The sequence below is a fragment of the Ciona robusta genome, chromosome 4, assembly GCF_009617815.1.
Source record: "Ciona robusta chromosome 4, ASM961781v2".
Lineage (NCBI taxonomy): Eukaryota > Metazoa > Chordata > Ascidiacea > Phlebobranchia > Cionidae > Ciona > Ciona robusta.
The window spans coordinates 470,853-494,802 of record NC_143238.1 but is presented as its reverse complement, the minus strand read 5'-3'; the positions used below and the strand labels follow the sequence as shown (position 1 = coordinate 494,802).

Genomic DNA, 23,950 nt, shown 5'->3' with positions numbered 1-23,950 from the left:
GCTAATTAAGAGCGGTTTTAAATCTGAAAATTTAGTTTAAAATTATTTTATGATTTGATTTCAATTAGGAGATTAAAGACTAAATTCTAGAACTAAGAGTTGATATAAATTCGGAAAAGAGTTTAAAAAAACAGCAGCAGCAACAACAACAACAACGACTTTCGACGAAAAAGGATTTATTCTATATGGTCACTACGTGCCCAACAACCGTTCGACAAAAGGATCTGTATGACAACTACCGTGCTCAAAATGGTTGGAACATAAAGACAAAAAATTCTTTTTCAAACATTCTGTTATTTAGTTCACGTTAGAGTTTTACGACTGGCACCTCCCCAAACATGGTATCGTCAGAATTGCAAGTTGCAATAGAAACAAATTAATTGGCGGGTAATTGCGGCTACAAGACAATCGTGTTTACAATGTACGAAAGTGCGTGACAATGGCATTTTTTTACCGAACAAATTAATAATAAGGTGTGAAATCTAATCAGTATGTCTGACAAACAAAAGTTCTAGTATGGCGTTGATAGATACTGTATATGGAAGGACAGTCGATACACAATAATTCCCTTTTCAAAAAGCCGTTTCTACAAGATGGTGAACTTGATACACCAGTTTAAGCAACCTACGTAACATTTTTCTTCTAGCTGAATGCATACATGGAATCGGGTTTTGCTTACGCGTCTTTGCCCTTTTATTGTTACCTCATACACCGCTGTTCTTTCGCTTGGATGGGCGTTCTGTGTATTCATTCGAGCATGATATGTCCCAAAATTAGTAAACGCATTTCGTATATATAAAACTAAAAGTCGCTTTGGACCAGTTGAAACTGGTCAAAATTTATATACAACTATATGTCATGTTTTGATGTTGATCGGTTTTATTTGTTTGATGACGTTTTTGAAACTTCACGGCTTCGGTTCGGTCGGTTTTACCTCTGTTGTCCTATTACGTCACAGAGTAGTCGGCCTTGGTTTACGGTTGGTTTGGTTGACTCTGGAAATGAACCAGTCCTGTTCAATATTGAAATGTAAAAACATACGTAAACTTTGACATAAAATTGTGCGTATTGCCGACATATTCCAATTTTACTACATTACTAATTTTGCAGTTTATTGGAAGCTGGCTCAGGAGTTTAATTTAATTTAATTTTATTTTAAGTTTTCAACAAATATAAAGAAAAATCATTTCAATAACCGTTGATACCAAAGTAATCCATTTTATCTGTTTGTTAGCAAAGCTTAAACAAATAGCAAGCGGATGCACAAACTTGTGTTTATCGGAAATAACCGTTTTTAGTTTTGCTTCGCTGCAGACACGATCTCAAGCATGCAACGTATGCGGCTTTAACGAAAAACGAAGACCTTTCTGTAGTTTCAAGACTGTAACGTCATTTTAGAAAATACTCTTGAGGCAGTTCACATTAACTAAACATTATAACGCATAAGGAATATTCATGAAAAAAATACTTTTATACAGGCCAAATACAACGACACTGTAATACTTTTATGTTCACATCATCATGCACTTGTTTTGTATTGTAGCGGGGTAGGTCACCTGTCATTATGTTTTTTCGTTTCATTTGGTGGTAAACAAAGAGACAATATCTGCTAAAGGTGTCCCGTCTTTCCCTTATACCCTAACATATGAATGTTTTATAATAAAAATTTATAATCCTTGAAATCTCACCAGTGGTGGGTTTTATTCAACCGTACAATGATGACATGTGTTGTTACGAAACTATTGTTGTAACAGTAGGCTACTGTTAAAGTATGCACTGATGTTTTTGTTCCAAAAACCGCCGCACCGGTCTTTTAAATTTGCACGTCTGAGAACTAACTATTCGAACAATGTGGTTTTAACCCAAAAACGATATATTCGAACAATGTGGTTTGAACCCAAAAACAATAAGGGCAACAAGAACCCCCTATAGGGCTTGGTTTGTGGCGCAATTTACGCCCTACAGCTATTAGCCAATCAGACATCGAGAGCTCGGTGGTATATAACGGGCTGCTGTTCATCACGCCACATTTTGCAGCTCTTGTTTAGTTGGTTGTCAGACTAGAGTAGAAACAGAACAAGAGTTATGGGGTAAGAAAACTAATATTTATTTATCTTTTTTTGTGTAGTGCTATGGGGTAAGATGGAATACTGTAAGCACGAAGCACATAAGCCCATATTTCCTAATCGTATCTTAAAAGTTTAACAACGCTTTTTTTCGATTTGCGGGGCTACACGGGTTAATAATTCTGTAAATATTCTTTGTATACTACCAAATAGAACGAGAATAGACAATGAAAACATGTCTTATATTACCCCATACATTTATACTAGAAGTATAACAACAAAATAACCTAATTTAAATTTCCAGTAACACACGAGGAAAAGCAACGGCCTTGCTTTTGGTGGCTCAAGCAATAATCCTCGTGTTATTTGGTCTCTTCGTAGATTACGATGTGGCTGCTGGACCTCGGAACAACAGTTTAACTACACATACCACTCTTGCTCATTATTACCCAAGTAAGTGATTATACGAAGTGAAAATTTATATTTAGATACTTTATTTTGCTGCGATAAACTGTATAAATTTATTGTAGGTAGGGTGGGGGAAGACGGGACACTTTTTGCACATAATATCCAAATATCCTGATCTTGTCTTAAACATTTAACAACGGTCTATGTGTGTCGTAAGAATACGGTTTTATAACCTTTTGGAAGTTCTTTGTTTACTACCAAATGCGACGTAAAAATGGAAAGAAAAGGTGTCCTATATTCCCCTCACCTAAACTATACACGAAATTTTGCGGTCACAATTTGTAACAATACGTTTCCACGTATTTTATTCATAGCCTATTTTACTAATGTAATTTTCCTATTAATTCCAGTCTTTTGTTTTAGTGGCGGTAAAATAAAAAAATGATGTAACATTTAATTTTTAATTCAACGCCTGTTTTTGTGTGTTGATTGTTTAGACTTGCTCTATAATCTGGATATAAAGTGTGTAATAAACGCAGAAGTTATGAATCATCGCGCATGTTTTCATAATATTTAATTGCTGACTTGCAGTATACCAAGATGTTCATGTTATGATGTTGATCGGCTTTGGTTTCTTGATGACGTTTTTGAAACGTCACGGCTTCGGTTCGGTGGGGTTCAACTTTCTGTTGACTTGTTACGTCATAGAGTGGTCGACCTTGGTCAACGGTTGGTTTGGTATGATTGGTTCAAATGAAGGACGAATATTGATCGATATTAAAAGGTTAATACACATTTTTTTGTTTTAGCCATTCGCACGGCGGCCGTGACTTTGGCATAAAAATGTGTGTAACCGACACAGTCCAATTATAGTATTCCACTTGTTTTGCAGTTTATTGGAAGCTGATTTTGCGGTTGCCACTGTTCTTATATCATTCGGAGCCGTTCTTGGCGTGGCTAGTCCGGTGCAACTTATAGTGATGGCGACCATTGAAGTTGTATGTTATAATGTCAGCATATATGTCGGGATTGTTAGGTTTCAGGTTGGTAAAACTGAAGTACGAGTCAGTTAAGTTAAAATAACTCTACAATAAACATAATTTGTATATCATTGGTTGCCGGTGTATATCTTACTTATCGGCATAACATGAGATTGTTGACTGTCATTTTACCTACAGTGGAGCTATGTAATAATTTCAGCCGTTAAAACATATCATTATACTTAAACAGGTCACAGATGTGGGCGGGTCGATGTTCATACACGCCTTCGGTGCTTATTTTGGGTTGGCAGTTGCACGCGTGCTTTACAAAAAATCACAGACCCTAAGTAAAAAAGAAGGTTCTGAATATCATTCGGACATCTTCGCTATGATCGGTAAGTATAAAAACAACTAAACATCTTGTATTGGTTATGTTACTAACATGTTGGTTATACTGATTTAATATCAGTGATATTACGTCAAACATTTGTACAAACAGAAAAGAGATTGACCTTATACCTCAAGGCAACAAACCGACAGTAATACGTGATCAATCACTGAACTGTTTACTGCAGCCGGTTACTTTGATTGATAGTCTGTCAAGTCAGCAGTTTTTCTCCGTGTCGAGGCAACATTTAAATTCTTATCAGCGGTTACAGCTTTGCGATGAGTTTATATAGTTATACACATTATTAACAAAATATTACTCTTCTATTTTCCACCAGGGACACTATTTTTATGGTTATATTGGCCAAGCTTTAATGCTGGACCCGCGTCGGGTACGGAGCGACATCGTGCGGTCATAAATACCGTACTTAGTCTTTCTGCTTGCACGGTCGTCACCTTTGCTTTATCTGCTGTTACTGACAAGAAAAACAAATTGGATATGGTAAGCGTTATCTTCCTATAGTCAAACATCTGTCTCATTTAAATGCTTATGTCCAGGTGCACATACAAAACGCAACATTGGCTGGCGGCGTGGCCATGGGAGCAAGCGCAGATCTAATTGTTCAACCGTTTGGTGCTCTCCTTATTGGTTCAGTTGCTGCTTTGGTGTCCACGCTTGGATTTAAATACTTACAGGTACATATCTTCAACATAAGCGTGTATATACATGAATATCTAATTAATTGTTTTTTAATAGCCAATATTGCAACGTAACATCAAACTGCACGATACATGTGGTGTACACAATTTGCATGGCATGCCAGGAATACTGGGTGTGGTGGCCAGTGCTATAGCTGCTGCCATTGCTACACAAGAAACCTACAAAGACAGGTATGTTGATATATTCATCATGTCTGTCAACACTAACGAAAATGTTATTAAATTCCAACAATATTTATCAGCTACCACGAGCTATTTAAAAATACTACTCGAACTTCTGGACAAAACGGTGGATACCAAATCGCTTCGTTGGCAGTTGTTCTTGGTATTGCTATAATTGGTGGAACGCTCACGGGATTTTTGTTGAAGCTGCCTGTATGGGACAACTTGAGCGCTGAAGAACTTTTCGAGGATGAGGTGTTTTGGGACGTACGTAGCTTGGTCTAATTATTGGCAATAACATCATTTATATTAATAACTAGTTTTGGAAAAAAATCTTTGTTTTTTCCCTACAGTGTGTCGAAACGGTGAGCGAAGATGAAGCTGAACAAAATGGGTCGAATGATAAACAACATGAAGTAGTTGCTTGATTACCTTAAGTATTTTGTGGAATAATAGCGACTAACCATTATATTACTTTAAACATAAAAGTTTTACTAATAAATCTAAAGTTATAAAATCATGTCAACCTATCTATATACTTTCCTACATTGAGTTTTTGTACATAGTTTTGCAAAAGTTTTTTTACGAAATTGATTCGTATGCAAAAAATAAAATTTACTATCATACAAGTTTGCAAAGTCGGTATTATAATTCCGCTATTTTCGATAAACAGTCGGTATTAATTTCGCTATTTAAGATGACATCAACTAAATAAACAGAATAGTTAGGCAAATAATAGTTTTAGAATATTTGATACATGGGAGGGAACTGAGGTCAAACTTTATAACTGTTGCGCAGGGAGTCCTTATATTGAGCTAAATCTACACTTTCATTTTTTCTTTAAAACGTACCGTTATCGAGCACAGAATTAAAGAAAAGAGTAGAATGCGCAAAAGGATTTTATTTAACAAAAACAAGTTTCCGCATGCAAGAACATATATACATCCACTCAAGCGATAAGCAGTGACGTCACTGGTGCAAATATAAGTGACGTGAATTCGAAAGCGATAGAGTTTGAAACAAAAGAGATAAGAGTTATAGATTTAGCTCAGTAAGATCTTTATACTCTATAAGGACTCCGAGGTTGCTTTGGATTATTTCGCAATGTAGCATTGTAAATATTTTAGAATGTATACAGCGCAGACTTCCTAGAAAAGCGAATCTTTGGAGCACGTAAAAAATCTTAGACTCACAGAAATGTTCCAGCTATAATTTGGCCTTTACTTAAGTTCCAAGTCATGCTGAAAAAATTGGCTTGACTTATTTATGTGGTGGCTTTGAGCTATTAGTACCAGGAACCGACATGAATATAAAGGTCATGAGTCTAATATGTTACCACCTGTATACAAACGGGATGTGCGCAATTATAGTTTATTTAAAATAGTAGCAGCTGATTCAAGTAAATTGTACTAGCAATTAGATTTGTGAATTCCTCAACCTACGGTGTGTATTAGTATTAGAGGGTGCTAAATATGTTTCGTTGGCTCACACTCAAAGAGACCATTTCAATAAAATCGTGGCGGACGATATCCATATACGCCTTGGGTGCTTATTTTGAGTTGACATATGGGCGAAAAGTATTAAGACTTATATATATAGTGTACAAACTGCAAATGAATTGAACGTTTTAAAGCAGTAAGCCGAAATTATTTAGTGATTATTCTTAATTCTCTTTACCGATATTTACGATAAATTACACTTGTTCCAGTCTATGTTTTTTCGTTTGAAAATTCCAATTATTTAGAAAGACTGTATGCTTAAAATATTGCGGTGCATAAAACTAATAAACGTGCAGTAAAATGCAGTAAGACATTCCGCCGAGAACGCCGTACTAACTTTGAGGGTAAACGACGTAAATGATTTAAACATAAAGCATGTGTATATAATACAGCGAGTGCGTATATGCCTATATGGTGTTATAGGTACAGCATACATTGTTATATAAGTGAGAGAAGTTTTAAGTCATGTTAATGATGAGAGAGTAAGACAGAAATGAAAACCAGATGCAGTACAGGCGAGACAAACCGAGCACACGTTGATAACCACTAGTAGTTGTCTGCGCGGTTGGTGGGTTTATCATTTGTATCGTGGCTTTCATGGTGCGACTCTCCCTTCCAAATGAAACAGTTTTAAATTCATAATCTTTGTTGACTGCAAGTGGAAGTATGCTCCAACACACAGATGTTCTCCATTGGTCAGCACCAACTTCTCGATAAGCAATTTCTAACCCAGGAAACTCACATGTAATGGTTGGACCAGTTTCGTTTGCACTGTAAAATTAAATTTTCCTTAAGATAAAAGAATTATTAAGAGTGGATTCGTATTGTTTATCATTTTCGCAGTATGTGAAATATGCTGCATAAAGTGCACCGCATTTTGAAGAACTAGGTGTCTGCAGAAAAGAAAGAATACACACGCGACGTAATACCTAATCATTTGTTTGATTCCTGGTAATGGAATTCGGTATTCGATACCAAGGTCATGCAGTCTATTTAATTCCTTTGTTCCTACTGCTGCAGCAAATTCAGACCAATCTTTATCGCGTAAGTCCATGTTGCCACCCGCACCAGCTGTAGCTTCCCAAGCACCCTGATAAACAAAAACAATTTTTAAAATCTATATTGTTGAGCTGAACAATCATTATTTAATATTACCTTATGCCAGGCACGTTCAGCTAAAGCTATTATTCTAGGATATATCATATATTCCAAATCTTGTTTCGTCCTGACAGTCTCGGAGAACAGTTGTCCTTGCATTCCCAGTATGTTTTCTGGCTTATCTAAAGGCGTACACGCGCCATCTGTTTGACAAAGCTCTGACTCTGTTCAAAAATAAAACATTTTAAAAATAATTTGACTTATACAAATTAAATGTAGTAAAACTTCATACTTGTGTATGATTCTCCACTACGTTTTACATCAACATTGTCGTAAACAGAATCTGGCATGAATCCGAACGTTTTGAAACTGTCAGTAAATCTTGATGCCCAGTAAAGTCCTCGTTCTTCCGGATCAGGTTCATTTGGCATGTCAAAATACAAATGAGTTGCTTGAGAAAGAACCACCTGGGAAAATATAATTAAAGTAATTTAGACAGTTGTGTACAGACAAATAGATTTACAAAGTCAAATTCTAAATAATAATGAGACATTATACAGTAGGGCGAGGAAAGACGGGACATCCTTTAACTGTATTTTCTCGTCCCATTTATCAGTAAACAAAGAACATTCAAATAATTATAAAACCGTATCCTCAGGACTACCATAGACTGTAGTTAACTGTTTAAAACACGATCAGGATACTTCGATATTATGTGCTAAAGGTGTCCCATCTTCTCCCAACCCACTATATATTTGATTTTGGTATTTTACAAAAAAATTACAATAGTCCTGTCACTTCTAAAGTCTGCCTCCACGCACTCCTAATATTAGCATTATATTGTGAAAATCAAATGCTCATTGACGTTTCGTTTATCGCAAGCGCAGCAGTATTTTTTAATGCAAGAGTGTAACCCGAAATTTGCACCATGAAAGTCAAAGATTAAACGCCATATCCGCGTAAAACCTATAACTGGGTGCTTCAATGTTAAAGGTAAACGCTCAACAGTTTTTGGGTAAATTTTAAGTTTGTTAACTTTATTTAGTCTAATAAAGTACCTTATATCCGGCATTCGCGAGCTTATACGCTCGGTTAGCAACACCCCATTCCCATATGTTTTGCCACGCGTACGCTATAACATCATCATCAGATATATCTGGTTTAGTATATGGTTCATCGCCTTCCCTAAAATAGATATACAACAAATAATAAAATACTTTATAATTATACCATATAAATAAATAATACTCACCCAAGTACACCATCTTCCCAAAACCCCAACTTCAGATTATTACTTGTCGCATTCAAAACAGAGTAGCTCGCCACTTTTATGAAATACTCCATCAGGTCACTAACACTACGGGATAAGATAAAATTAAATTGTTCCATATTCCAACACATGAACGCGATAGGAAACTTTTGTATAGTTTGTCTACAATACATGATGTTTCATAAAGAAAGACACGTGTCCCTTTATAAAAGAGCTGTTCCCTGTATAGACATGCTTACCTTGACGGAAAACTAGTAGTAACATTTAAAAATTGTCGACATTTCTCTGATTCTGTCCACGCATCAACCACTTCGTCGCCACCCAAGTGGAACACGGTCAAATTCTGTACTCCATTATGAAGATCCACAAGTTCTTTAACAACTTTCCTTATAAACCTAAACAAAAAGTGGCTTGCCTACACATGACAGGTGGTTTTACATACTTTATCCAATCATATAGTAGTAGTTCTCATAATTTTTAGGCATTTTTGGGTTTTCCAAATTTGTTTGCGACACACTAACTTTTAAAAATCCCAGAATTTTACAAAACTGTTTTTTCTATTTAATATTTTTAATTGGTGAAATACATAGAGCCTGGCCCGCTTTTACGACACCTATAGCTTAAAAGTGGTTTATCATATACAGTGTAAAACATAACTTACGTGTAAGTTCCTGGTATGCAAGGGTTAACCGTGTTGTCAGTAAACATTTGAACAGATAAATATTTAGATTTGTCTTGTAAGTCCGAAATTAAGGAATCTTCCGCTACCTCTTGATTTTCACCTTCGCTTAGCAACCGTTTGTAGCTGCAACACCGTATTACACATTTATTGGTTTTTGAAAGGCACTGGAGCAAGTCGAGAGCTCGCCTCGTAATTTATTTTTATTATTCTCTATGGGTAAAGTCCTTGTCAAGGACCTGCATGGGATTTAAGCTAGATTGGCCCATTACCTCAACACCCGGAAAGCCCGTTTTAAGTCCTTTGTGCGACCGGTGCCACGACACCGGTATTGCACTTACACGCGTATTCTGCTTACAAGTTACCACACTTTTCAACTTTGTGTATAATTTTTGTTAAGCACGTTGTTGAGCACGTTTGTGGTCATATAGATCCTTTTTCGTGGAACAGTTGTTCTTGTTGTTGTTGTTTTTTAATTAGCGATTAATTATCGATTAATTTACTGTTTGATCAAGTCAAATTTAAAATGCATTCTAAACTTTAATTAAATGGTTGTGCTCTATAAAGTAATTTAAACTAAGCATATAGTTTAATAAACGATACTGCATATGATCGCCTAATTAGCCAGTAATTAACGATTACATTCGATATATTTTCTCTACCTAAGCTCAGTGTTATAAACCATATAAGTGTGTAAAATTGTCCAATTATTGAGTAATTAATGATTGTAACGCTGCGAGTCAAGTAAACTGCTATGCATCGGGAACTCGTTGGTAACACAGTAATCGGTAACTTTTGGCTTTGTTTACGTTAGTGTGCAAATATAAATAAAAAGTGTATATAGTATTAGTCTCTATTAAAAGAAAATAAATCTAAAATAAATATACCGGCATGCGAGGATCGAACCCAGTACATTAGGCTTTAAATCGGGCGCCATAACCGGTAGGCCAATAGTTTCGGTTCTCAGGTTTGTCGAGACATCGTTTATACTGTTTGGGAATTTGGGATTGAAACGTGTTGGTGGGATGAGGAATCCTCACATCGATTTGCGCCTGAATCAAACTATTTTCATTTAAGTGGGGACGCATTAAGAGTTTTTGATCGAGCTTAGTCGACGTTTGTAGTAAAAGGGTTAATTAATGCTATACTTATTAGTATATGACGTGCTTACGCATTAGATCTTTGATCTCTTGTTGTTGATGTTTTTTGCGCAACTTTTTTTCCGCACTTATCTCAATTCTAATTCTAACATTTATTCTTTAATCTCTTGATTGAAATCAAATCATAATATATATTTATAAATTTTAGACCAAATTTTCAGATTTAAAACCGCATAATTAGCGTGTGACCGCCGTTACGTGTGTGTGCGCCGGAGCGAGTGCCTTTTCATATTGTCTTTCGTATAAATATCGCGTCTCGTGTTTACTCGCCCTCTTAGTTTACCACTCGCAATAAACCATTATGCAGTCGTCACTATATGAATAATATTAACTTCTAACGTTAATTATAATTACTGCGTGATTACGGTTTGTCCAAATTCACGAAAACAAACGATTTTAAGCGACGACAAGGTTAACTAGTGTAAGTTTAGATGTCAGAGTTGCACAAAGCGTATTTACACACATTTATTACCAATTCTTTACTCCTCATACATCATAAATTTTATGTGTTATAATACATGTATAAATGCATTCTACCTACTGCTCCACAGTCACCAATGGCGACTGAAACCCGCTTTGTTTGTTACTTCTGATTTGTTTTTGATCGATTTCAGTCGACCGTTGTAGTAAAATGATTAATTAATACTATGCTAATTAGTTTATACCGTGCTCACGCATTGGATCTTTTGATATGGCTTATCATTTGGACAAACCATTTGATATGCCCTATAACTTGGACTATAGAGTTAGATCGACGCCGATCAGTGTTAGTCCGGCTCGCCTCGTAATTTGAGGATACGTGGTTCTTGCAACCCATTTAATCATTTTTCTTTTTGGGTTGGGATAATATAGGATTTAATTGACTGGCATAAATACTAGTAAGTGCAAAACTGGACGTATTTCAATTACTTACTATTGTAAATTCGATTTAATCGCTGCATGCGCGTGGCCTGGTAGATCTATCTCAGGAATCACCCTTATATGATTCTTTTCTGCTTCCATTAAGATTTCTATGTATTCATTTTTCGAATAAAACCCACTTCCACTTGTGTCGTTGAAAGGCCCGGACCCTAATTGTGGAATAATCCCCTCTGTTTCATTTACATCGTGCACTCTAAAGAAACATAATGTACACTTCGATCATGTACATCTTGGAGTATGGTAAAAATATAAAAAAGTTGTTAGAGCAAAATATTTTTCATATCATCGTTTTTTTGACACCTTGTTCGTGGACACGAAGAATGAGTCTACTATACCTACGTCGAAATCATTTATCGCGTACAGTACCATTTGTAAAAGAAAATAATCACCCACAAAGAAACATACAGCATAGTAACACGTATAAGCTGGTACAGGGTGTATAAAACAACCGCTGTTATAACGACTGTTTTTTTCCTGCCACGCGAGGATAAAGCAAGTTACATTCATTTATTCATTGGACATTTGAATGAATGAAATTTATTGGTGAGTTAAAACAACATCTCCTTATTAACGTGTAGCTTATTTCATAACATTATCATACCTTCTAGCACCTATCGACGTAAGTTCCGGGCACCACTCCATTTGAATTCGCCATCCTTCATCGTCAGTCAGATGTAAATGTAAGTTATTCAGCTTATACATTCCCATAACTTTAATCAAATTTAATAAGTCCGATTTTTGGACGAAGTTTCTTGCCACATCAATATGCATACCACGGTATTGGAACCGAGGGGCATCCTGGCAAGTAAAAAAATAAATCGATGAATCAAACTGTGTATGAATGTCACTAATTATGTACATTCGTGTAGCCGATATAATGCAGTCTTTGAACGAATCAAACAAATATTTAAAGTAAAAATAGGTATCGTAAGTTGAATTTAAAATACAATTTATTTATAATAGCATTACCTTAATTGAAGCTTGTTTTATTGTGAATGAGTCTCCATTTTTCTTTGTTAATGATTTTAACGATTGACTTGCATAAAATATTCCGCTTGAATCTGGAGCTTCAATGATAATTAAACCACTGCAAAAGTCACGGGTCACACTTAGTGTGCATTTTGTTTATAACTAAAAACTGTATATACCTTCCTATGGTCAGTGCATACGCTTCTTCGGTGTACAAAGCTTCGTCGACTGCAACATTTTGATTTCGTACTGTTATGACCTTTTCAGTTATTACTGTATCTTGTATATTGATCTTAAAGAAATCTATGGTATAAAATAGAGTCAGTACCAGTACCTATGAATCATATGTTTTCTGTATTGCGGAAAATTCGGGCAGCCCATTAGTGACCACTGTGTCGGAGCAATTACCGCTAATTGTCTTGCTACGCTCACAACTCTAAATACCACAATACAGAATATACAGCACATATACAGCATATATACACGAACATCATGTTATATGAAGCATATACAGAGCACATACACGCGAACACCTGTGTATGTGCTGTATGTGCTCTTTATGCCACACGTGTATTTGCTGTGCTGTATTGTGGTATTTAGAGTTGTCCCGCTCACAATGGTAGCAGCGGCAAGCATTAAACATATATGGTTAAAAGCAAGCAGCATTTACTTATAGACGTTAATTTCGTAATTAATATGCAGTACATTCACAAAATATGCAAAGCAACATTTTAATGATGTAAAACTCAAAAACTCATACCAATCTAAAACAATGTAAATTAAAAATACCCGATAAAAGTTGACATTCTTTTTGATAGGATGGTTCAAGACAATTTATTTTCCAAGTATTATCGACCAACGTATCTGCGTTTTCCACCGTAATTTCGGTTGGTGTTGGTATAATTGGCTTTGGTGTTGCTTCGTGGTTCATGGAGCTTAATCTGATTTAATCAAACTATATGCCTTAATATGGTTATATATAATTCTTACTATGTAAAATAAATGCGGTTCAAAACTCGCAGTTGATCATTTAGAAGTGTGGGGAAAGATGGGACAGTTTGGCAGACGAGATTTGTTTTAATTTTCATTTTACGGACCCTCCATTTAATATAATCAGAAAAAAAACTGTTACAAAATTATTCGACAGTATTATCACGACTTTATTAAGCTCGCGTCAAAGCCAGTAACTGGTTAAAAATATGTTAAATAGAAATATTAGTTTTTAACACGTAAAAAAATGCGAAATAATAAGATGTTAATTTTGAGTGCTTGCCAAATTATAGTTATATTATAAGCCGTAGGAAAGCTGTAGTTAATTTCTGTCAGCGGCTTACCTTGCGTATCTATCTTCTCCGGAAAATGGGTGGTATCTGTCATCAGCATATCTCTTGTATTTATCTTTTGTATCAAAGCTACCAACGAACTCCGAATCACTTTCCGTTGATTTTAACATCACTGGTAAAAAACCTTGAGAAGCAACATACCAGCGGGGCATGTGATCAGTTCTAGATACGCTCCAATATTGAATCACCAGATTGACAGTTAAAGTAGCGCCAGGCTGAAGACCTGTAAAACAGATAGTGTTGTAGCAAAGAGTTAATTTTTATTTTAACGATGACATAAACCAACATCATATAGTATGGTGGGGTAAGATGGGACATCTTTTACCTCTTTTTTTCTCGTTCCACTTGATAGTAAAGAAAGATCATTCAATGAATTATAAAACCATACCGATCTATACTTCCATATATCGTTATTACCGGTTTAAAACACGATCAGGATACTTGGATAATATGTGGTAAAAGTGTCGCATATTTTCCCACCCGGCTTTATTATAATTATCAAACAGTAATAACGACTTAACGACTGGTGGAGTTAAACCTAACTACTTACTTTTAAAATTAGCGGAAGGGCTAAATTTAAACAGAATTCCATTCACGTGATAAAACGTGAGTCCTGTTTGAGGGATTTCGTAACCCGTAATATTTGGTAAGTGATCTGGTTCTATCATGTACAAACTATAGAAGAATATTTCCCATGAATCCTAAAACATACAACAAATGTATTAGGAAAGATTTGAATATTAAATATTGAAACATCGTTTTTTTACGGAGAATCAATTGTCCCTGTTTTCAACGTTATAGCATGCAAGATGTTTTAAAACATAAGGTTTATTTGCGTTAAATATATACGTATACATCAGTACATAGCATACCTTATTTATAACTGACGGTCCAGTGTTATGCAAAAGTACTTCAGCGTTGAAGTTTTCATTATTTCCATTTAAATTATTGATCACGTTAAACTGCACATTCAAATTTTCCCCGATGTAGTTCAAATCCGATTGAGCCAAACATTCTGAAAGTTGTGCTGCCACAAGAAATCAAACTGGTGTTCACTTAAGCTTAGTCAAAATCGAGAGTTCATCAAAAATAATCAATAACAAAGTTGCAACAAGACACACACCTTTCTTTTATATAGTACACCATGTGTTACCACTCGTCTGAGTTGCAGTCATGCGAATATAAATTATTTGTTATGTATTTATCCAGTAAACAACACAGTACTTACGTGCATGTAACAAGCATATGATCGCACACAACAGATGCCACATTTTGGTTCCTTGTTTCATAGGACGATCGGCTGCTTATGCAAGTTATAATGATATCTAAACCATGAATGATGCTTTACCTGCAAGTTTTATGTTATATTTGCTTTCTGTTCACTTGATTTGACCGTTGTAGTTTCATGGGCATATATACATTGCCATTTAATGGCGTATACTTTGCTGGAAACCGTAAAGCAAACATGGACCTCCGCCGCGACAATTGTGATTAACTGGTTTCTTGGAATTTATTAAAGGCAACTTCAAAAACATTATAAATTAATCCTCGGTGCTAAAGAATATAGCCTTTGTCATATTTAGTGCTATAAGTATTTAAACGTCTGCTATAAAACGTTTCGCCGGCCTTCAATAGCGATAAATGTTGGATGTTCTCTCGTAAAAAAACCTTTGGTGATCGCGCAGATACCCAAACCTGTCTTCAGCTTTAGATATGTGTACATAAAATTCTACATAAAAGCTCTAAAGAGAACCAATAAAAGCGGCAGAATTCGCTTGTAAACAGGCATTGGGAAGTTTCTATTTATACAACCTTAATCGAAGAATTATTAACGATCATGTTATGGATGCCTAAACTGGAAAAGCATTTAGAGTTTGGGCAGACAAGACAAATCTAGATAAAATTTTAGGTAATATTTCCTCTTCTATTTTCGAAAAACGATAATCAATTTGATTTCTAAGGGTTACTTTTATTCCAGAACAACTCATTCGGTTGTAGAACTTGTGCAGTTCAAAATGATATATATAGCCTGTACCCACTTTAAAATGAATAGAAGGCTTTACAGTTAAAACCAATACTTACGCCTTGCTGTTAAACAAACTTGTATTTGTTTCTTATGCACAATAAAGCGTCTCAACAATAAGATCCTACATTAATTGATATTGCGTTATGTAATTCGATATTAGGAGATCTCAACTTTTATTGCAGCATGCGCATTTTGCGACAACGGCTCTAAAGAAGTTTTTTACACAGTTGGCTCACGTATCTAATTATAACTTTGCACAAACTGAATTGTTCTACTTTATGTCCGAATTGCAAGTTATATAAAGGTGTGAAAGTGCTGCTTGTCCGGGCAAGTTGGGAACTCACAAACGAGAACAATTTCGATTCATCAGTATTTAATGTTGAATAAGTTTAAATTAAACTTCACATTAAAAAAGAATAGCGTACATGTCCGAAACACCGATTGAGATGATTTATTTTAAATGCTTGGTCATGCAGATTCGCCGCAAAGGACCAGCGTTTAGATTAGCGAACTCGTTAGCTTCTTCCATTGATTCAAACATTCGAGCTTTTCTGCTCTCAGGTAGAAGCATCATCAGAATACCTTTGAAAAGATATATCAATATTTGATTATGTCAGTATGAGGGTCAGTTTGTATAAACAGGTGTCGGGCTCTAGGACACACATGCTCGTATGGTGGCAGTGTGGAGCTTTATTAAACTTATTGGGTGCAGAGCCTCTGTTACACATTTTCTTATTGTAAAACAGCACATACCTGCTAGCAATGACAACACACCAAATGTTACATATGGTAAGGACGGATGTACAATATATAAACCAGATATAGCGGGAGCAACTATTGCACCGATGCGGGCGAGTGCGCTTCCATAGTTTGATGCGGTTGCTCTGAAAACAAAAATTATAATAGTTCGTGAAATTATTATAGACTGATAAAGAAACGAAATACGCATTCGTTATTGCAAAACATTTCCTACATGCGGTGACATCCTGGACTAAAATTTACCTCATCAATGTTGGGTAAAGTTCGATGGTGTACAAGAATAAGGTGCAAAATGGTACAAGACTGAACACCCGGCCAAATAGAAAGACAGTCAGTGACAAACCTTTTAGTTCTATAGAAAAAAATCATATAATATTCAATTTCTTAATACAACAGAAATTTGGAACATTAAAACGTTTAAATGTGAACTATTTTAAGGGTGACGAGTCGTTAACAGCTACAAAGTCGGTATCGTGATATATTGGAGATGGTGGTTGAATTTGGAACAGTCGTAGTAATATTTTGCCCCCGACCATATTTAATAGGTCTCGCTTTATGTTTCATTCGACCTTATTTGCTTGGATAGTGACGTCACGGCGCATGCGCAATAGCGCCCGGCACAAATATATCACGACACAATCACAAAATATACGTTTAGTTGATTAGTTACCGTCGGGTATAAAATACATTGCGATGCAGAATATTCCGCAAAGCAGGAATGACGTGTAAATGACAACACATCGACCAATCTTGTTGCAAAGTATCGTTGCTATAAATGCTGATGGAATACCCATGCCACCCATGATCATCGTGTTAAAATATATGTTACCACCGATTCTTGCAACGTTGAGTGTCATTCCATAGAATACACAAGAGGTTACAAACCTTAAAATAAACCATTTTCTAATGAAACCAGATACTTTAATATGTCGACGTACTCCTTCACATTTCAAGCAAAAAAAATCTTACCAAGCATAAGACAAAACTATGGTCTGCAATCGTAGCCCCGAATATTTCAATGTGTGCCACATTCCAAACTTTTCAGTGACATTTCCAGGATGTTTAAGGTTTTCAGCGGGCATTTCCACCAAGCATGCTTCGTATCTGTTAAAACACCACGAACACTTACACGAGGTTTAGTTGCTTAAGTTCCTAAATGTTATTTACTCAATAATTGACTTTTTGTAAAAGAAAACATGTATAATATAGTAGGGTGGGGGAAGATGGGACATCTTTAGCACATAATATCCAAATATTCTGATCGTATTTTAAACAATTAACAATGTAATGGTCTATGAGAGTCATGAGGACATAGTTTCATATTTCTTTGAATGTTCTTTGTTTACTACTAAATGGAACGAGAAAATAGAGTTAAAAAGTGTCCCATCTTCCCCCATCCTACTGTATACTAAGCTCAACTGAAAATATTACAAATTCTTGCAATTACAATTTTAAAATTAATTATGTTTTAAAATACCACTTTGTACTTAACTGTCGAAAAAACTGTTAATTATTAGTGGCTGAATAAATGTATAACATGTTTTATCGTCGCGTGGCAGGAAAACAACAGTCGTTATAACACAGATGTTTTGTTTCATACACCTCGTGCCAACTTGCAAGTTACCAAAACTTCGTGGGTGATTGAGATATAAGAGACATAGGTAATCGAAATGTGCAGAAATTATCAACCAATAACAAGAACAACTATCCAACAAAAAAATCCGATTGCCACTTCGTGCCCAACAAACACCGACAAATAACACACAAGTGGAAACTCATTAGCGTTCTGTGCCGTTGCTGTCCTCACTCGAGGATAAATCAATTTATCTTTTTGATCACGATAATGAAGATCACTATAATATATGACAACGAATGTCTTAGTTCGTCAGCCTATATGACAAACATGTTTGGAAACCATTGTTAAAGGGCATATTTGCTTAACAGGTAAAACCAGTGCTGAACTTGCAGAAATTCGCTTGTCATTAAAATGATAACCGTCATAAAATGGTAAATGTTAATAAGGCTTGAATCAAATATTTAGTGTGACCGGAGTCATAAAGATCAAAAGGAACGTTCATAAAAATAAAGCAATTTATTGCTGTTAACATTTCCAACCTGTTAAGAACACACATTGCTTCGTCGTTAGCTTTGTTAACCTTCGCAATTTTAAACAAGATTTTGAGAGCTTCATCATATCGACCTTTGGAAATAAGCCAACGTGGTGATTCGTCAAAAAGCCTGTGTATACGTAAAAATTACTAAATGGGGCTGTGGTGGGTCGAAATATAACCTTTTGATGAACAAGAGGGTTAAACTTTTTGAATGGGCAAATAGACCAAGTATATATAGTAGGGTGGGGGAAGACGGGATGCATTTAGCACATAATTTGCAAATATTGTGATCATGTTTTAAACGATTAACAACGGTCTATAGGATTCGTAATAAGGATACGGTTTTGTATTTCTTTGAGTATTCTTTGTTTACTACCAAATGGGACGAGATAATAAAACGAAAAGGTGTCACATCTTCCCTAGCCCTATTATATTATTATATTATAAGAAATTGAAAAAAGTGTATGAACATACGCTTGAGTGCGGAAACCACCAATTCGTGTAAACTGATTTAGCAGTTGGATGTATATATTTGCAGTTTTAAATCAAATATTCACATTTAAGTCTAGCCATATAGCGTAACAATATAGTAAAGGGTATATATAATACACAGAGCTCATACCACCAAATTATCAAGTTGATGAGAGATAAAACTGAAATGGCAATTTGTAAGGAAACCCAATCTCTGATAAAGTAAGCAATCACTGCGAAAATTGCGGTGCCGACAGAGAAGCCCATGCTTCCCATTTGGACACTAAAGGATCGATAACGCGGAAGAACACACTCGGATGCTGAAAACGCAAATAACGTGATGTATTAAAAATTGCATGTTTAGTTGGCATATACGGCAGCTCTGTATTGGTATACATAGTCTTTTCATTAACAAATACAATATAAATGTATGTGGTGGGGGAATGATGGTCAATATTCTATGGGTGTGCTCTTTGATACACATCGTGCCGCTCATGCACGAGTTACCACATATATAACTTTATGGGCGGCTGGAGCAGTTGTCGTTAATTGTCTTGCCGATTAAAGGACATACACAACGGCACCAGCGTTGTGACTTGACCAGAAACATGCTATAGCTATTTTTCAAATTAAGGAAAATTGATATACTCAGCAATCACTTACTAAGAACGTATGATATGCTTAGTGTTAGGCAGAATACGCCCATAACACTACGCATGATAGTATATAATATCAGGTTTCCAACTGCTGCTGTTAAAAATGATAGCAACATGGTAGAACAACCCATAAGCAAAAGAATCGTTCTTCGACCAAACCTAAAAAACAAGAATGGAACAGAATAAACAAAAAATACCAAATCTCATTCCCTTTTTTTGTATTTTGGCACAAGTTTTATGTGTTTGTTTTCACACACAGAAGAAACACAACACATTACTAAATTTTTTGGAAAGTTATCGTACATATGCGGCCAATAACATACAATAGAGTTTTATTTTTTAACTTACATATCTGCTAGTTTTCCAAATATCATTCCGTTAAAGAACACACCCACCATAAACATAGACTGAAGCATGTAATTTATCCAAGAACGATCGCAAGTAATATTAAAGTTCATAACGATTGAGGTGGAAACAGAGCCATCAGAAATGAAACGATGTGTTGTGCATTTTTCAATCTGCGTAAATTAAATAAATATATAGTACAATGGGGGAAGATAGGACACCTAAGCACATATTGTCAAAGTCGACACAGCATGCCCGCTGAAAGGCCCTTTGTTTCTTAAGCACAGTCAGGATGAAATCGGAAAAGGCTATAACTGGTATCGTGATATACTTGTTTCAACCGTTGAACTGACCGGGCGATATTTCCATAGCTTCATAAAAAAAAACTTGAATATTTCGTACGCAGTTTGGTTTTGTTTTATAAAACTAGTTTTATTTTTGTGCAAAAAAATAAGTGAAAATATAGATGACGATTTTTGGGTAATACCAGGAATTAGTACAATCATTCCTTTATAAAGTGACAACAATTTAATAAAATATAATAAAACACACGAGGAGTTATATTTAGCGATCCGCACAACAATTGAAATTTTATAAATTCGAAAACACACAGGATAAGATGGGACAGTTTAAAATCCTTGTTAATTTTGATTAAAAAGTGTATTTATAAATGGGAATATACGTAAATAACACGAAATAATACTGTACGCTTTGAAAATTAAGTCTAAACAATCTTTTTCTTGCCCCACTCCGGCTTACTGCTATAGTTTTTAACATGTTATACCTATACATTATATTATTGCATAACAATTGGTATTTTTTAACGACAATGGGTAATATTCGAACATAAACAAATAAATATTGTATAGTAGGGTGGGGGAAGATGGGACACTTTGTCAGAAAAAACTTTTTTTTAATTTTCTATTTACGGACTCCCATTTAATGATAATCAGGAAAATAAGGTTATACAGAATTATTCGACAGTAATATCACGACTTTATAAAAACGCCCGTCAAAGCTGATTACTGTTTTTAAATATTAAAAAAGTATGTAAAATAAAAACAGTATACTTTGAACAGTTGAAAAATGCGAAATAGTAAGGTGCTAATTTTTAAAGCTCACTAAATCATAGTAAAGCCGAAAATTTTTTTTAGTTTGCGTGTGCGAACGATTAAACTAGTTTCATAGCTTCATAAAACAACCTTGAATATTTCGTACAGTTTGATTTTGTCTTATAAAACTATAGTTTGAGTTTTGTAAAAAAACACTGAGATATAGGCTAAGCATGAAGAAAATCGACAGGGGTCAATATGACTTTAATTTGAGATAAAAACAACAAAAAATATCGGTTTAACGTTATATATATGAAGTTTACATGGCAAAGAAACTAGCACAGTCTGTTAAACTCGGTAGGTTAACTACAAGTTGCAGAATACTACTAATGTAAATATATTTCAATTTAGAGTCCCATCTTCCCCCACATTGTAGTTTTGTATGTTTTCATAGCCAAACTTTGAAAGATTTGCTTTTAATTTAGTAATTTATACCTCAGGAGGTTTTCAACTATAAGATACTGATATATTAAAATGATAATATTTTGAAAATATATTCGAAATTTGGTCATTTGCTCTTGGTGGTAATTTATAAGAAGTGGCTTGTGCCAAAAACAGAGTAGTAATACCCAATTTGTAGTAAAAATAAATACCTTATCAATAGTTATTATCAATTTAAAAAAAAAAATTAAAAAAAGTCTTGTCTGACAAAGTGTCCCATCTTCCCCCACCCTACTATATATCAGCGACAAATAATATTTGTTGAATGTAGTCTTACTAGAGTTCTGTTAAATGTTATTCATGATATACACATGGTATTACCGTTAAGATGTCCCAATTTGTACAATTCATGCTTCCACTGTTCACTGTAGCTTTGAACCTGTAATGTCCATATAATAGTAGAAAGGTGCATGCTAAAACTAATTAAAAAATTAAAACTAAAAATTTGTTATCATCTATTTAATAAAATTTGTATCCGTTCTACACCAAATTATAACGCCTATATATATCCAACAATACTTGCATTTGCCGCGCACTTTATTGGGCCGTGTGAATACTTTCGAATTATACTGTAAAATTTGTTCTCGTTTATTTTCAAATGGGTATTTACAGAAGAGTTTAAAAAAAGTGTCTTAACCAGCCTGGCAATGTGGACTAAAAAAAGTGACCACTGGGCTTGAGCGACGCTGGGTTGGAGCAAATGCCGGTAAATACCTTGTACAAAGACCTTTACGCCCACTACGGTAGCAGCGACAAGCATGTGTGCTTTACCGAAACATTATAAGCGATGTAACAAACTTTCTATACAAATTCTTACATGTGGCAGTGATCCAATGAATTGGTTTCAAGCTTAAATTGTTCGAAGGTTGCTGAAGTATTCCAAATTGTCTGATTGCAATTCTGTTAAAACCATGTTTAAAACAACAACTATTATAGATATACGGTGTGGGAGACGGAACTCTGACAAAAACGGGACTTTTTAAATTTAAAACGAAACAACTATATTCTGTATTTTTGTGTTATTTTATTGGTTATAAAATAAATTGGGTTGGTGCTTTGGACTTAGATATTTAATAAAAGTCTTACCTTTGCAACATACTCTTCCATTGGTGATTCGCAAACATATGGAATGGGATATGCAATAAATATCGAAGATAAAATGTGTATAGAAGTTATTATTCCAAGTAAAATGGAATACAGAACCCATAACTGTTGATGCCTTCCCCAACCAATGTGTTTGATAACACCGTCAAAAGATATTGCTTTTTCTTTGTCCATTTAAGCTAAGAACTGAATCTCCTAAACATATTTTATATATAAATCACAAGCAACCTGACAACTTGCTACCTCTTTTTAGAATAATTATATTACTTCAGCTGCACCGAAAAAAGAAAGTTTAACCGAGGAAATGCAAATATAATTAGTGGTTATGCAAACGTAATACGGTTGCTGTTTAATCTAGTTCGAATAAATATATGTGTAGCCTATAACGTACTTTATTATGTTTGCACTGAAAAACTGCTGAGGGAAAATATTCTATGCAAGCAATTTGAGTGTAATATGTATAGGGATTGAAGCGGTTTATGGTCGCGTAGCAAAACAATGACACACGTTGTAAGTTGTAACAGGGATTTCCATTTAAAACAAAATCAAAAAAACTACATTTTAACACGCAAAGAAGCATCTTTTTTATGGATAGAAGGAAATAATAGAATGGAAAGTGCATGTCCCATCTTCTCCCTATGCTACACATCGTTTGGGACTACGAGTTACCACAGCTTTGAGTTTATAAAAAACACCTGATTCCCTATTTACCACGGCCTACTAGAGATATAGTAGGCCGTGTATTTACTAATGCTGATTACACACTTTTAAGTTTCAATAATATTTTACACATACTTTGTTCTATAAATGATTTGTATAACAAAGTTGTGATTGTAGATGTTTAGGAATATTTTGCCGGATATGCATGACGCATTCATCATTACTTCCCGTCTTTTCGCTTTTGTCAACTCTCTTGTTCTTTGTTATCGTGACCGAAGAGACGAAATAAATTTCATTCATTCATTCAATTATTAAGCTGTATGGTCACGACCGTTCTTAATTGTTTAAAACACGATCAGGCTATTTAAATACTATGTGCTAATGGTGTCTCATCTTCCCCCACTCTACTATGATATAAGGAAAATGTATTCGAAGTTCAGTCATTTGTACTTCGAAATAATTTATGAAAAGTGACTTGTACGAAAAACAGTGTAGCAATACCAATTTTTTAAACAAAAAACATACATTTCAGTCCTTCAGCAGCATACGTTTTGCTTTTAGGTAAAAATGACATCTCCAGTCCTCCAGCATATATTATACGCC

The 23,950-nt window shown here is 35.0% G+C and overlaps 3 protein-coding genes across 3 annotated transcripts; 1 reads left to right on the top strand and 2 right to left on the bottom strand.

Moving 5' to 3' along the window:
• The first annotated feature begins 1,934 nt into the window (after positions 1-1,934).
• LOC149736265 (ammonium transporter Rh type B-A-like) lies at positions 1,935-5,352 on the top strand. Its single transcript, XM_089875995.1, has 10 exons — positions 1,935-2,090; positions 2,371-2,519; positions 3,066-3,258; positions 3,367-3,517; positions 3,705-3,849; positions 4,180-4,343; positions 4,400-4,537; positions 4,599-4,732; positions 4,804-4,990; positions 5,077-5,352. Exons 1-10 carry the CDS (start codon positions 2,086-2,088, stop codon positions 5,149-5,151), a joined length of 1,341 nt encoding a protein of 446 aa, XP_089732121.1. The 5' UTR covers positions 1,935-2,085; the 3' UTR covers positions 5,152-5,352.
• Positions 5,353-6,422: 1,070 nt separating this feature from the next.
• Positions 6,423-15,514, bottom strand: LOC149736264 (uncharacterized). The gene is made up of 17 exons (XM_089875994.1): positions 14,891-15,514; positions 14,535-14,689; positions 14,213-14,363; positions 13,654-13,885; positions 13,109-13,260; positions 12,499-12,622; positions 12,320-12,437; positions 11,952-12,148; positions 11,343-11,543; positions 9,252-9,395; positions 8,830-8,985; positions 8,573-8,677; positions 8,379-8,505; positions 7,613-7,787; positions 7,378-7,544; positions 7,152-7,312; positions 6,423-6,993 (listed from the first exon to the last, which is right to left on the bottom strand). Exons 1-17 carry the CDS (start codon positions 14,949-14,951, stop codon positions 6,681-6,683), a joined length of 2,739 nt encoding a protein of 912 aa, XP_089732120.1. The 5' UTR covers positions 14,952-15,514; the 3' UTR covers positions 6,423-6,680.
• Positions 15,515-15,661: 147 nt separating this feature from the next.
• LOC149736263 (organic cation transporter protein-like) lies at positions 15,662-22,971 on the bottom strand. Its single transcript, XM_089876959.1, has 12 exons — positions 22,670-22,971; positions 22,401-22,483; positions 21,905-21,962; positions 20,034-20,203; positions 19,693-19,844; positions 19,181-19,349; positions 18,563-18,685; positions 17,417-17,551; positions 17,118-17,332; positions 16,691-16,799; positions 16,442-16,572; positions 15,662-16,270 (listed from the first exon to the last, which is right to left on the bottom strand). The coding sequence occupies exons 1-12, from the start codon at positions 22,859-22,861 to the stop codon at positions 16,140-16,142; spliced, it is 1,668 nt and encodes a 555-aa protein (XP_089733085.1). The 5' UTR covers positions 22,862-22,971; the 3' UTR covers positions 15,662-16,139.
• Between the last annotated feature and the right edge of the window lie 979 nt (positions 22,972-23,950).